Source organism: Pelodiscus sinensis, unplaced genomic scaffold, assembly GCF_049634645.1.
Source record: "Pelodiscus sinensis isolate JC-2024 unplaced genomic scaffold, ASM4963464v1 ctg34, whole genome shotgun sequence".
Lineage (NCBI taxonomy): Eukaryota > Metazoa > Chordata > Testudines > Trionychidae > Pelodiscus > Pelodiscus sinensis.
Genome location: NW_027465849.1, coordinates 6,807,498 through 6,820,802, shown reverse-complemented (window position 1 = coordinate 6,820,802; position 13,305 = coordinate 6,807,498). Strand labels below are relative to the sequence as shown.

Below are 13,305 nucleotides of genomic sequence, written 5' to 3'. Positions count from 1 at the left end.
CCAGAGGGCTGGCTGAGCACAGCTGGAGCTGAGAGGTGCAAGCCAGGCACAAATAAAGTGGCTTGGGGGTGGAGCACTGTGGGGTGCAGGCAGGAGCCCTGGGGTTGTGGGGCTGGGGCCCCCACGTGGCCAGGGACTCACTGTGACATCACAGCCCTGCCAGGGGAGGTCATGGCCACGCCCCCAGCGAGCTGTGACATCACAGACAAGCCAGGCCCTGGCCGGGCTTGGAGGAGAGATAGATGCTGGGTAGGGGGTGTGGTTGCAGGACTATATGCTCGTGTTTGGGGAGGGGGATAAGGCCGTGGGATGTATCCCTTGACCTCACACAAGAATGGATGAAGTCAACAGGCAGTAGGTTTACATGGGAGCACTTCCCCCTGCAGTTAACCTGTGGAACTCCTCGCCAGGGGAGGCCAGGAAGCCCAGAAGCGTAACTGGGTTCATCAAAGGAGGGGCGGATGGGCCCCAAGAGTCACCTATGCTCTGGGTGACTCTGGCCTCCGCCTCCCCCTGCCACTGGGCCAGGGAATGGATGGCTGGATAATTGCTCTGTCCTAGCGAACCGGCGCCAGGTGTGGTCAGAGCTAGGCCGCTGGGCTGGGGGACTACTGGCCTGACCCAGAGTGGCCAGGCTTGAGTTCAAAGTAGGCAGAGAATCCAGCTCACACGCTCTCAGCAGGGCGGAGAACCCAGCCCCTCCCTGCCCCCCAGCGGGGCAGAGAACCCCCCCCCCAGCGCTGTCAGCAGGGCAGAGAACCCAGCCCCTCCCCGCCCCCTAGCGGGGCAGAGAACCCCCCCCCCCCAGCGCTGTCAGCGGGGCAGAGAACCCAGCCCCTCCCCGCCCCCTAGCGGGGCAGAGAACCCCCCCCCCCCACAGCGCTGTCAGCGGGGCAGAGAACCCAGCCCCTCCCCGCCCCCTAGTGGGGCAGAGAACCCCCCCCCCACAGCGCTGTCAGCGGGGCAGAGAACCCAGCCCCTCCCCGCCCCCCAGCGGGGCAGAGAACCCCCCCCCCCAGCGCTGTCAGCGGGGCAGAGAACCCAGCCCCTCCCCGCCCCCTAGCGGGGCAGAGAACCCCCCCCCCCCAGCGCTGTCAGCGGGGCAGAGAACCCAGCCCCTCCCCGCCCCCCAGCGGGGCAGAGAACCCCCCCCCCACAGCGCTGTCAGCGGGGCAGAGAACCCTCCCCCCCCACAGCGCTGTCAGCGGGGCAGAGAACCCAGCCCCTCCCCGCCCCCTAGCGGGGCAGAGAACCCCCCCCCACAGCGCTGTCAGCAGGGCAGAGAACCCAGCCCCTCCCCGCCCCCTAGCGGGGCAGAGAACCCCCCCCACAGCGCTGTCAGCGGGGCAGAGAACCCCCCCCCCCCCAGCGCTGTCAGCGGGGCAGAGAACCCAGCCCCTCCCCGCCCCCTAGCAGGGCAGAGAACCCCCACCCCCCCAGCGCTGTCAGCGGGGCAGAGAACCCAGCCCGCCCCCTAGCAGGGCAGAGAACCACCCCCCCCAGCGCTCTCAACGGGGCGGAGAACCCAGCCCCTCCCCGCCCCCCCCCCCAGCGCTCTCAACGGGGCGGAGAACCCAGCCCCTCCCCCAGCGCTGTCCCCGGGGCGGAGACCCCAGGCGACCTGCCCCCTTGCTCACCCCTCCGCCCTTCCCCTCGGAGGAGGGCGGCGGCTGGGGGCGGGCCGAGCGGTGCATTGTGGAGCCGCGCCGGAGCGCAGCAGGGGTGGGAGCCCGCAGTAGCCGGAGCCGGGGACCGGGACCGGGACCATGCGCCCACAGAGCCGGGGCAGCCAGGGGCCCAGGTAGGCGGGAGCCGCAGGCAGCCCATGGGCCCGGGCCCCCGCCTCCGCTGCGGCCGGGAGTGAGCGCCCGGAGCCGGCACCATGGGGTGAGGAACCGGCCGCGCGTCCTGCGCCCCGGGCGCTTTGTCCGCGGGGAGCCCGGGGGGCGGCGGCCTGGGGGCACTAGGGACCGGCGCCCCCCGAATCGCGAGGAGGGGTATCCCTGGGAGTCACTCTGGTGCCTCCCCCCGGCCCGTCTCCCGCCCCGGGGGGCGCCTTGAGCCCCCACCGTGGCCCCCGGCGCCCATCCCCGTGGCCCTCCGCCCAGAGCTTGGCCCGGTAAGGAACCCAGCGTCCGGGCTGGGGGGCGGGGGTTGTGCTTGTCTCGGGCGGGCGGAGCACTGGCGGCCCCAGGATCGCTTGGGCTGGTTCCGCCTCCCCGAGAGCCGCTCTTGGTCTCGGAGGGGAGGGGTCCGAGCTGGATCCTATGGGGCAGGGGGCTAGTCTGGGGGGCTGGTGTCCGAGTTGGATCCTATGGGGCAGGGGGCTAGTCTGGGGGGCTGGTGTCCGAGTTGGATCCTATGGGGCAGGGGGCTGGTGTCCGAGTTGGATCCAATGGGGCAGGGGGCTGGTGTCCGAGTTGGATCCAATGGGGCAGGGGGCTGGTCTCGGGGGTGGTGTCCGAGCTGGATCCTATGGGGCTGGTCTGGGGGGGGGGGGGTGTCCGAGCTGGATCGTGTGGGGTAGGGGGCTGGTCTGGGGGGGGTGTCCGAGCTGGATCGTGTAGGGCAGGGGGCTGCTCTTGGGGGGGGGGTGTCCGAGCTGGATCCTGTGGGGCAGGGGGCTGCTCTTGGGGGGGGGGGGTGTCCGAGCTGGATCCTGTGGGGCAGGGGGCTGCTCTTGGGGGGGGGGGTGTCCGAGCTGGATCCTGTGGGGCAGGGGGCTGCTCTTGGGGGGGGGGGTGTCCGAGCTGGATCCTGTGGGGCAGGGGGCTGCTCTTGGGGGGGGGGGGGGTGTCCGAGCTGGATCCTATGGGGCAGGGGGCTGCTCTTGGGGGGGGGGTGTCCGAGCTGGATCCTGTGGGGCAGGGGGCTGCTCTTGGGGGGGGGGGTGTCCGAGCTGGATCCTGTGGGGCAGGGGGCTGCTCTTGGGGGGGGGGGGGTGTCCGAGCTGGATCCTATGGGGCAGGGGGCTAGCTTGTCTGTGATGTCACAACCCACTGTGGGGGTCAGCCTTGACCTCCCCTGGCAGAACTCGGCCAGAACTCAGGCATCCTGGCTCCAGTTTCTCCCCCGGACCCGGATCCCTGCCCAAACCCGGAGTCAAGTGATGCTGGTTCCGGGTGCTGCCCCCCATGGACCCCGGGCTGGCTGCAGGGCGAGGTGTGTGCATCAGGCCCCCCTGCCTCCCTTAGGGTGGCCCTATGCCTGCCTGTGGGAGCAGCCCCCCACCCCCCATTGCTCACAGCTGCGCCTGGGGGTGGGTCCCAGGAAAGTTCCCCCATTCTGTGGGCTGGGTGCTGCATAACCCCCAGCTGTCTGTGTCTCTGGGGGGGGGGGGGGTCCGGTGGGGTCTGGCCTGCCTGGGCTGGGCTCAGCTGTTGGCACTAAACATTCCAGAGCTGCTGGAGTGGCTGGGGGGGGGGGGGGGGTTGGGCTCTGTCTTTGGTGCTGTTCCTTGGAGGGTGTGAATCTGTGGGGCAGACGTGTGGGGCGGGCTTGTGGGTGCTGGAGCCACAGCGTCTGCGGGTTGCTAAAGAGCAGGAAGTGGCCACAGGCAGGCTCCGGCTTCCCCTTCCCGTTCTGTAGGGGGGGAGGTGTTGTTCGGAGGGGGGGGCTCTTGGCAGGCCCCTGGGCTACAGCAGAAGCGGGGTGAGCCCTGCCTCTCCCCCCACCTCATACCCTGGGGTCCTGCTGAAGGGCCTGACCCCTCCACCCCCATTGCATTCTGGGATCCCCCCACCCCAGGGTGCTGGGACCAGAGCCTGCTGGAAGTGGGGGGAGGGTGGAGACACCCAGCCCCCCCACACACACCTGGGGCTTGGGCGCTGGGGGTTGGCTGCAGTCAGGTGCACGAACCCCTTAGGTGCTGTCTGGCCTGGGCCAGGAGGGTCTCCTGGGGTACCCCAAGGGGGAATGAAGGTGTGTGGGGGGGGTCATGAACACACCCAGCCCTGCTGGGGGTTGTCCCCAGGGTGCCCAGAAAGCGGGGGAGCCAGGGGAGGGGCGGTAGGCTGTGGAACCCCCCCCCTCATACCCGCAGGACAGGGCTTGGCAGGAAGTGACTCAGGGTCCCACCCAGGGAAGGGGGGGGGGGAACAGACGCATGGGGGAGGGGGAAGCCCTGGACTCGGGATGGTACAAGATCAAGGCCCCCTGGATTCCCCCTCCCTAGCTGCAGAGACTCCCGTCTGCCCCCCCCCCCCAGCCCCCACCAGGACTGGGGTAGCAGGTGCTGCGGGGTGAAGTTGAGGGGAGCCGGGGTGGGAGGGGCCAGCCCCGGAGCAGGGCAGGTTGTCCTGGCCTGACTCCTGCAACTGGCCCTGCTCCTCCCCAGAGGCAGCTGCCTCTCCCTCCATGGGGGGAGGGGTGTCCAGGCCCAGCTTTGGTGCCTCGGCCCAGCCCCCCTCCACACCCATGTCTCCCCAGGTGGAGGAGGGTGGGTCGGGGCTCAGCCCTTCCCCGGGTGTGTTTTGGGGGTGGCTGGGTTCCTGATCCCCCAAACAGGGAGAGGGGAGCAGCTCTGGATTGTGTCCTGTTTAACCCCCCTCCTCCCCTGGAGACAAACAGGCTCTGTCCTTCAAACCTGCCCTTATATGGTTACAGGCAGCTGCTTCCCCCCCCCCTTCCTGCTCCAGAGTCCGCCCCCCCAGGTGCTGCCTCCCAGGCTGGTGCCCCACCCCTTCTGGCTGGGGAGCCCAGCCCTTTCCATGGTTCTGGGGGAGGGGCTGCCCTCCTGGGCTGGGGGTTTGGTGGGTGGGGAGGGTCAGAACCCCAGGCTGAGTCTGGCGGAAGCATGTCAGGGAACCCTGGGGGGGAAGGGGGGTCAGGCAGGCAGGGAAGGGGACACAGTTGGTTGGGCCAGGTCCCTGCAGCTGGCAGGAATCTGCTCCCAGGACAGCTGGGAACCCCCACCAGAACCTACCTACCCCCCCCCAGCAGCGGAAGCTGGAGTTCTCCGATGGACATGGGGGGAAACTGAGGCAGGGGGGACAGGGACTAGCCCAAGGTCTCACAACCTGGAGGGGAGACCCAGGAGCCCAGCCTGCCCTCTCCTCCCCCTCCCTTGCCCTGGGGACGTTGAGAAAGGGCCCCGGCTCCTGGGAAGTGGCTTGTGGTCAGGGCCTTGCTGGCCAATCGGGGGGGGGGGGGGGAGGGGGAGGAGGGGAAGTATGGAGGGGGTAGAACTGTGGGCCGGGGGGGTTGGTGGGCAGCCTTTTTGGGGGAACCTGGGTTGTGGGGGTTCAGGACTGTGTGTCGGGAGGGGGGAGCTGTGGGGGAGCCCGGGGGTTCCAGCAGTTCTCAGGGGGGTGGGGAGCTGCCCCGCTCCCCGTATCAGGATATCGATGGGGGGCGGGGCAGGGAGAGAGGGGGTGGGGCTGGCAGAGGAGGCAGCAGCTGCCCCTCCCCCACAGCAGCTGGGCCAAGCCGGGGGCTGCCCCACCCTATTTGGATTGTGGGTGGGGCGGCTGCTTCCGCTTCACCCGTGGGTGCTGGGGAGGGGCCAGGAGCGGGTGACGTGTGTGTCTGCCCCCCCCCCCACGCCCGGGCTGTCGGGCCCCCAGGACTCCTGTGCTGGAGACGGGCCAGGATCCCAGGGGCGTGATGGGACGTGCCTGGCTCAGAGGGGCCCCGTGGGGGTGGGCCGGGCTGGAGCTAGGGGGGCAAGCCCCAGGCAGGCTGGTGGGTACGAGCGCCCGCTGCCACCCTATCCCTGGGGGTTGGTGCCCCTGGCAGCAGGTCCCGTGGGCAGGCGGCCAGCCTGCCGTGACTCGGTTCCTGTGCGGCGGCTTGTGCCGGGCGTAATCTTCCTGCGGAGGAAACCCCTCAGTGTGGGGGGAGGGGGAGGGACGGCCAGTGCCCCACATGGCTGGGGGCCTGCGACCCTCGCGGGATGCCTGGCAGGGCTGGACCGGTGGGGGGCAGGAGCCCGGGCAGAGCAGACCGGCTACAGGCGGTGGGCAGGGGCAGCTCTTGGCTGGAGGGGTGGGACCCCAGGGCCAGCCTCTCTGGGCCTAGTTACTCTGGCCCCCCAGGCCGTGTGTGTGTGCAGGGCGGGGGGTGTAGCCCTGTTCTCTTTGCGAGCTCACCACTGCCCCTGCCGCGCCCCCAGGACCCAGCAGGCAGCGAGGTCTAGGGGCAGCCCTCCAACCATGCATCCCCTGGGGGGCCAGCCTCGGTGAAGGGGCCCTAGGCTGCCAGTGGGACCAGTCGTGTGTGTGTGTTGGGGCGGGGGGCAAGGGGCTATTTTATAGCCCCCCCAAGCGCCCAGCTGGCTCCCCCGTCATACTCTGATGTTCCTGCGAGTGAGTCTGAGCTGGAGGTAGCTGTGGGTGGGAGGGGGGGGCAGAGCTGGATTCTGAGGGGGATTAGGGGTTAATGTGGGGAGAGGCTCAGAGTTAGGACTCTTGGGTTCTGTGCCTGTCTCCGCCATTCCTGTCCCCCTTTGTGCCTCAGTTTCCCCTGTCCAAGGGGGTTGATCACTGCCCCTGGGGTGTGGAGACTCCATAAGGGTCTGGGGTGCATGGGGGACTCCCCTGGTACGTGAGGGGAAAGGCCGCCTGGGCGTGAGGGGGGGGGTGATGGTTCATGGGGGCAGACGTGTGGGGAGGAGCCTGCAGGAGCTTCTCCCCCCCATCAACCCCTCCGCAGTGAGTCGGTGGTCTGCGCGGCTCGCGCCACGGTGATGCTCTACGAAGATGCCAGCAAGAAGTGGGTGGCGGCGGGGAGCGGACCCCAGGCCGCCAGCTGGGTGCAGATCTACCACAGCGCCGGCGGCAACACCTTCCGCGTGGTGGGCCGCAAGATGCAGCCGGACCAGCAGGTGGGGGCCTGGGCCCACGGGGGCTGGGGGGGGGACCTCGGACCACACAGTCGGGGGGGCCGGACCTGGGAGCAGCCAGGCCTGACGGGCCCAGTCTGCTCCCCAGGGGAGACTGTTAGAGGGGGTGAGGCCCAACCCTTGTGGGGACCCTGGCCAATGGGGCTGGACCCCTTCCCGGGTGAGGCAGAGCTGTGCATGGGGGCTGGCTCTCCCCCTTCCCCTAGGTGTCCCTGCCTGCAACTGGGGGCCTGTCCTGCTCCCCGTCCCCCCCAGGACATGTGGGGCTGGGCCCCATTGCAGGAGCCGGGCTGTGGGTTTGGACTCCGCCCCGGAACCCCCGCAGGGCTGAGGACTGGCCCTAGCCCCTCCTGCCCCCGAGCAGGGCTTGGTACCCCCACCCCCGGGCGGTGCTGCCCCCTCCCGTGCCCCTGGAGCGGTTGGGCCGGTTCTGTGGGGTGGGGGCTGCTCTAGGTGGTCCCCCCCCCTCGTGTGGCCTTGGTGCGGCCCTGAGGAGGCAGGGATCCCGTGGGCCCCCTGCAGACCCGGCTCCCCCCCCCCCCAGGTGGTGATGAACTGTGCCATAGTGAAGGGGCTGAAGTACAACCAGGCCACGGCCAACTTCCACCAGTGGCGGGACGCCCGCCAGGTCTGGGGGCTCAACTTCAGCAGCCGCGAGGAGGCCGCGCAGTTCGCCAGCGGGATGCTGCTCGCCCTGGAGAGGCTGGAGGCGGGTGAGCTGGGGGGGGCGGGCATGGGGTGGGGAGGGAGGGGCCATAGGCTGGGGCAGGAAATGGGTGAGCAGGGAGGGCTAGATGTGGGGGGACGAGCTAGATGTGGGGGGACGAACTAGATGTGGAGTGCTGGACATGGGCTGGGGGGTAAGCCGGGGGGGGGACTGGGGTAGGAGGCGGGTGAGCTGGGGCTGGGGGGGTGAGCCGGGGTGGGGGGCATGGGCTGGGGAGCTTGGGCTAGGGGTAGAATTGGGGCAGGAAGTGGGGGAGCTGGGGGGCTGGGCACAAGCCTGGGGAGCTCCGGCGGCAGACACTGGTGTGTGGCCCCAGCACAGGGCCCAAGTTTGGGGGGGCCAGTGGGGAAGCCCCATTGGACCCAGTCTCTGGTGGAGGGTTGGGGGCTGGAACCTGTTGCTGACTCTCCCCCCCCCCCCCCCCATTGTGTGTCCTGATGAAGGCTTGGCTCCACCTGCGCCCCCCCCAAACGGGCCCTCCCCGGATGAGATGGAGCAACAGAAAAGGTACGTGTCCCTCCCCTGCCCCCCTTTCCTAACTGGGGCTCTGTGCCCACATGCAGGTCCCTCTGCCCCAGAGCCCGGGTGGGCTGGGGGGTTCGGGGGCTGTTTTCAGGGGGGGTTTCTGGCACTTGGGAAGCTCCTCCCCCCCCCACACACATGGCCCTGGCGTGTGCTCGGAGGGGGGAGGTACCGCGCTCCTGCCCCTCCCCCACCCCATCCCGGGCCCTTGGGTGTCCGTCCCCGGGGGATTAACGGCGTCACCTCCCCGAGCGGCTAGGGCGGGCGCTGCCGGCTCAGCCCCTAATCGGCTTGTGGCTGGCGGGCGCGCGGCAGGCCAGCATGTGTGGGTTCGCCGTGTCGGGGATCCTGGCCCCGGCGCCCCCCCAGGCCTCGCCGCTCACGTGAGTGATGGGGGAGGGGTGCCGGGGGGAAGGGGGGGTGCCTGGGTGTTGGCTTCGGGTTCTCCCCCCCACGCCCCGTGCTCACTCCTGTTTGTCTCCCAGGCCGGAGCCGGAGCCGGAGCGCCGGGTGGCCAGCGCAGGTGGGTACCGTGGGTGGGGTGGCGGGGGGCTGGTCCGTGCCCTGCCCTCTCCCCCTTCCCGCCAGCCGTGGGGGGAGGGGGCCTGCCTGGCGGGACGGAGCACGGGGGTGGGGGGAGATTGGAGGGATGGAGGGATTTAAACAGTTGACGCAGGGGGATTAGTCCTGCCGGCTGGGGGGGATGGGGGAGCCCTCGCAGGGCCCCTCTGCTCGGGGGGCAGGGCTGCACGGGCCCCCTGTCCCCAGAGGGTCTTGCCTGGCTAAGAGGGTCCCCGTGGTACCTGCTCAGCCCCCCCCCCTTCCCCCCGGCATTCCTCCTCTTAACCTGCCCTTGGTTTTGTGACAGGCGCACCGGCGACCACTTCGGGGGGAGGCCCCCCACCGCCCCCGGGACCACCGCCCCCTCCAGGGCCGCCGCCGCCGTCTGGCCTTCCCCCTGCGGCCGGGGGGCCGCCCCCTGCGGCCGGGGGGCCGCCTCCCGCCCCCCCTCTGCCTGCTGCGCAGGCCCCTGGGGCGGGGGGAGAGGGGGCCACCGGCCTGGCAGCAGCCATCGCCAGTGCAAAACTCAGGAAAACCGTCAAGGTGGGTGTGGGGGCGGGGTGGGGGGAGGCGGGGTGGGGTGGGGAGGTCGGGCTCGGGTGGCTCTGGGCAGCCCCCAGGGGGCGCTGTGCTCCTGCCCTGCGGGTTGGGGGGGCGGTCTCCAGACACCGAGCAGGCGTCAGACCCGGTGTCTGTGTGTGTGTGGGGGGGGGGTCACGGTACCAGGCTTGGTAATAGCTCTGCTCCCTGCCCCCCAGCAGCAGGAGGATGGTGCCGGGCCGGCGGGGGGCAGCCCCGGGTCGGCCCCAAAGAGCGAGGCCGGCCGCAGCGGCGGGGGCGGAGGTGGAGGCCTGATGGAGGAGATGAGCGCCATGCTGGCCAGACGGTGAGGGGGAGGGCTCTGCTGGAGGTAGATGGGGGGGGCTCCGCTGGGGGTAGATGGGGGAGGGGGAGCTTTGTGCTGGGGGGGCTCCACTGGGGGTAAATGGGGGGCTCCGCTGGAGGTAGATGGGGGGGGGGGCTCTGTGCTTTGGGAGGCAGGGGGTTCTGTTCTGGGGGGTGGGTTCTGTTCTGGGGGGTGGGTTCTGTTCTGGGGGGTGGCCTGCCTTAGGGTCTGGGGTCTTGGGGGGCTCGATGCCTGCGGGACTGGGGGTGGGGCATGGGGAGGAACAGGGGAGGGGGGAGCCCTGCTCTGTTGTGGGGGGGGTCGGGTGGCTCTTGCGGGGGGTGGGGGCTAGGTGAGTGCTAATCCCATTCTCCCCCCCGCAGGCGGAAAGCCACACTGCCAGGCGAGAAGCCTGGGCCAAAGAAAGACGACAACGGTGGCAGTGTGAGTGTCCCCCCGTTTCCTCCGCCCCAGGGTGGGAGGAATTCTTGGGGGGGGGGGGCAGGTGGACTGAGCCCTGGCTGGGCTGGGGGGGTCGCTGTGGAGTGCGGGATCCGCCTAGCAGCTCAGGACCGAGCTGGCCACACATCATGGTTGGCAGGAAAAAGGGGGGGGGGTGGCCCCAGTACCTGCTAACTCCCCCCTCCCCCATGTTCTGCCCCCAGCAGCAAGATGCCGCCGAACCCTCAGGTACTAGGACCCCAAGCCAGCAGAGCGGTGAGTGGGGGGGCACAGCCTCCTCGAATGTTTCCATCCACCGGTGGAATAAATTTTATTCTGTGCACCGAGGCATGTGTGGGTGCGCACCACACGCTGGCGGCGGCGGGGGCTCTGCTAATTGCCTGGGCAGCATTTCAGTCTCTTGGGTGGCCGCCCTGGCGCCCAGCTTTCAGGGATCACTGGCCTCCACCCTGAGACCTCCTGATCCCACAGGCCTGGGGGTGGAGTGGGGCATGCTGGGAGCTGGGTGGATCTGCAGGGGGGCAGGCTGGCTGGCACGGGCTCGGGTGTGGGGCCCTGCGCATGGATGGGGGGGTCCCCAATTGAACACTGCTGGGGGGGACTGAGCCCCCCCCATTGAAAGCACCTTTTCTGCCCTCCCCTCTCTTGGCAGACTCGGTGCGGAGGCCCTGGGAGAAGAACAGCTCCACGCTGCCTAGGTAGGTGCGGCTGGGCCCGGCCATGGGGCAGGGAGGGTCAGCTGGAGGTAGGAGGGCTGGCTCTCACCCAACGTCCCCCCCCCCCCACACACACTCCCTCACCCCTCTGCGTTGGCATAATGAGAGCAGCAGGATTCCCCCAGTCCCCCCCGAACGTGTCCTTGCTGGGTTGTGCCCTGACACGCTTAGGCCTGCCAAGTGTATCCCTGCATTGCACCAGGGGAAACTGAGGCACCCGGCTGGGGCGGGACTGACCAATGAGTGCAGGGGAAAGAACCCAGGAGTTTCGCCTCTCCACCTCCTGTGTTCTCTCTTCTCCTGCCCCCCCCCTGCACCCGACCCAGTGCCCCTCCCACAAGAGGGCTGCCTGTTGACTCTGGAACCTAAGGATGGTGCCGCATTACCCTAAAGCTGCGGGGGTGATGGGGGGATGCCAGAGAGTGTCATGGAGCCTCATGGAGCTTCCCCCCTCCCCCCCCCAGAATGAAATCAGCTGCCCCAAGCAGCACAGAGCCCCCGGCCGGAGCTGAGGAGTCCGACCTGGAGCGGCTCAAACAGGTACCAGGGTGGGGGGGGAGCCGGGGGGCCCCGCCCTGGCGGAACGGCATTCGGGCGCCAGCCCCGACGCGCTCTGCTTGGTGACTGAGGCAGGGCCCCTGAGCAGAGAGCTGGGGTTCTGGATTGGGCCATTGCTGGGGGGGGGGGTTGCACGGGCTGCAAGAGAGGGAGGGGCTGTGGGTTTGGGGGGCTGCTGGGGGAGTGGGATGGGGAAGTGGCTGCGCGGGGGGAGGTGGGGCTTTGAGGGGGGCAGGGTGCTGAAGATGGGGCTTCCTAGGGGGTGCCAGGAGAGGTGGCAGGGCTGTGGGGGGGTAGTGGGGCTTGCAATGGGATGGGGGTGCCGGGGAGGGGCAGAGTTGTGCAGGGAGGAGGGAGGGGATGTGCATGGATGGGAGTATGGGGGAAAGGGCCCCCAGGGGTTGCTGGGGGATGGGCAGGGACATGGGGGGCAGGGCTGGGCTGGGCTGCACCCCTCAACGCTGCCCCCCCTCCCCACAGGAGCTGCTGGAGGAGGTGCGGCGGGAGCTGCGGAAGCTGAAGGAAGAAATCATTGAGGGTGAGTGTCCTGAGGGGGGGCTGGGGACCCCATGAGCGCCGAGCCCCCCACCTGCTCCACCCCACAACCACCGTGGCCTTTGGCCAAGCTCCCCGATTTGGCCTCCGCCCCCCCCCCCCCACTCACTCTCTCCCCTTCTCTCCCTGCAGCGTTCGTGCTGGAACTGCAGAAGCGGGGCTCCCCCTAGGCCCCCCCGCGCCGCCGAGCCGCCCCCCGCCGCCTGCCGGTTTCTGTTCTTTGACACGCGCCCCTCCCCCTCACTTGAAGCCCCTCCCCCACGCCCCCCCCCACCCCGGCCGGTGATTATTGGGGCACGAGCCCCACTGTGCAATTCCAGGGGGTGGCTCCAATTCCTGGCAACCCCCCCCCCCCCAAGCTCCTGGGGCAGTCCTGGGAGCCCCAAGGCTGTGCCTTACCCCTGGCAGGAGCCAAGGAGGCCAGGGCTGGAGGGGTTCCGGGGAGGGGGGGGCAGTGGCTGTCATTCCTCCCCCCCCCCCCCCCGCAACCCTTCATGGGGGGTGCACCATGATGGCCTGAGCCAGAGATTCCCTGCAACGCCCTGACCAGCCCTGGGTTCGAGGCCCGGGGCCCCCCCAGCTCTTACCCCCCCTCACAGCTTTCTGCCCCCCCAACAGGTTCAGCTTGTTTTATATTTTTTTACACCGCGGGGGGGCAAGTTTTTTTTTATCTTGTCCGGGGGGGGGGACCCCCTGCCAGGAACTGTGCTGGGGGGAGGGGTCGATTCTGTGCCCCCCGTGGGGGAGGGGCAGGTTCTCCGCTCTTTTCTATGCGGCTGTATAAGGTTCACTTTATTTTTTTGGGTTGGTTTTTTTACTCCTGTCTGAGGCCTGCGTGCCCAGGAGCAGGATGAGACCCCTCCCCGCCGGGCCCCGGGCCCCTGGCCCCTGCCTGGCCCCGGCCCCCCCGTTCTGGAATAAAACTTTTTGTAAGTTACTGGGCTGACTCTGGCTCCTTGGACGAGGGGAGTGGGGGGGGGGGGGGGCGCCTGGATTCTGTCCTTGGCTTGGGGAGGGAGAGAGAGTGTGTGTGGGGGGGGGAGGGGGGTGCATCCCAGGTGCCCCCCCCAGCCCACCTTTCTGCTGCTGTGCTGGGTGCCTCCCTCTAAGTCCTGCAGCCCCTGGCCATGGTGTGTGTGGGGTGGGGGGGGGGGGGGGCGGCTGCTTGAGCTGCCTGGTCCGCTGCTGCCCCCAGCTGGGCTGTAGGATGTCTGGCTCTGCCCTTTGCCGGGGTGGCCCCTGATGGAGCGGGGGGGGGCCTCCCCCCCCATTGGGCCCATAACCCCCATTTCTAGCCTTGCCCCCTAGCTCCCCCCCCAGAGCCAGGGCCTTGTCATGAGTTGGAGTCTCCCTAAAACCCAGCAAGGGCTGAGCCCGGGGCGGGGGCGCCTTGCCAAAGGGGGTACCTGCCGGGCTCGGCTCCAGGCCCGTGTCCCTGGTGAGGTGTCGGGGCTGTGGCAGATGCCGCCAAGGACGG

The 13,305-nt window shown here is 69.6% G+C and overlaps 1 protein-coding gene across 5 annotated transcripts; it reads left to right on the top strand.

Annotated features, from left to right (window-relative positions):
• Window positions 1–240: 240 nt before the first annotated feature.
• VASP (vasodilator stimulated phosphoprotein) lies at window positions 241–12,765 on the top strand. Of its 5 annotated transcripts, none has more exons than XM_075915098.1 (13): window positions 241–354; window positions 6,652–6,823; window positions 7,386–7,554; window positions 8,012–8,075; window positions 8,576–8,613; window positions 8,959–9,194; window positions 9,410–9,537; window positions 9,921–9,981; window positions 10,203–10,254; window positions 10,652–10,697; window positions 11,180–11,255; window positions 11,754–11,811; window positions 11,961–12,765. In XM_075915098.1, the coding sequence occupies exons 1-13, from the start codon at window positions 335–337 to the stop codon at window positions 11,996–11,998; spliced, it is 1,158 nt and encodes a 385-aa protein (XP_075771213.1). In that variant the 5' UTR covers window positions 241–334; the 3' UTR covers window positions 11,999–12,765. The 5 variants fall into 5 exon arrangements, with proteins under 5 accessions (XP_075771213.1, XP_075771212.1, XP_075771211.1 ...); XM_075915097.1 differs by lacking the exon at window positions 241–354 and adding an exon at window positions 1,646–1,801 and having other exon boundaries at window positions 10,206–10,254; XM_075915096.1 differs by lacking the exon at window positions 241–354 and adding an exon at window positions 1,647–1,801 and having other exon boundaries at window positions 9,413–9,537.
• The last annotated feature ends 540 nt before the right edge of the window (window positions 12,766–13,305 follow it).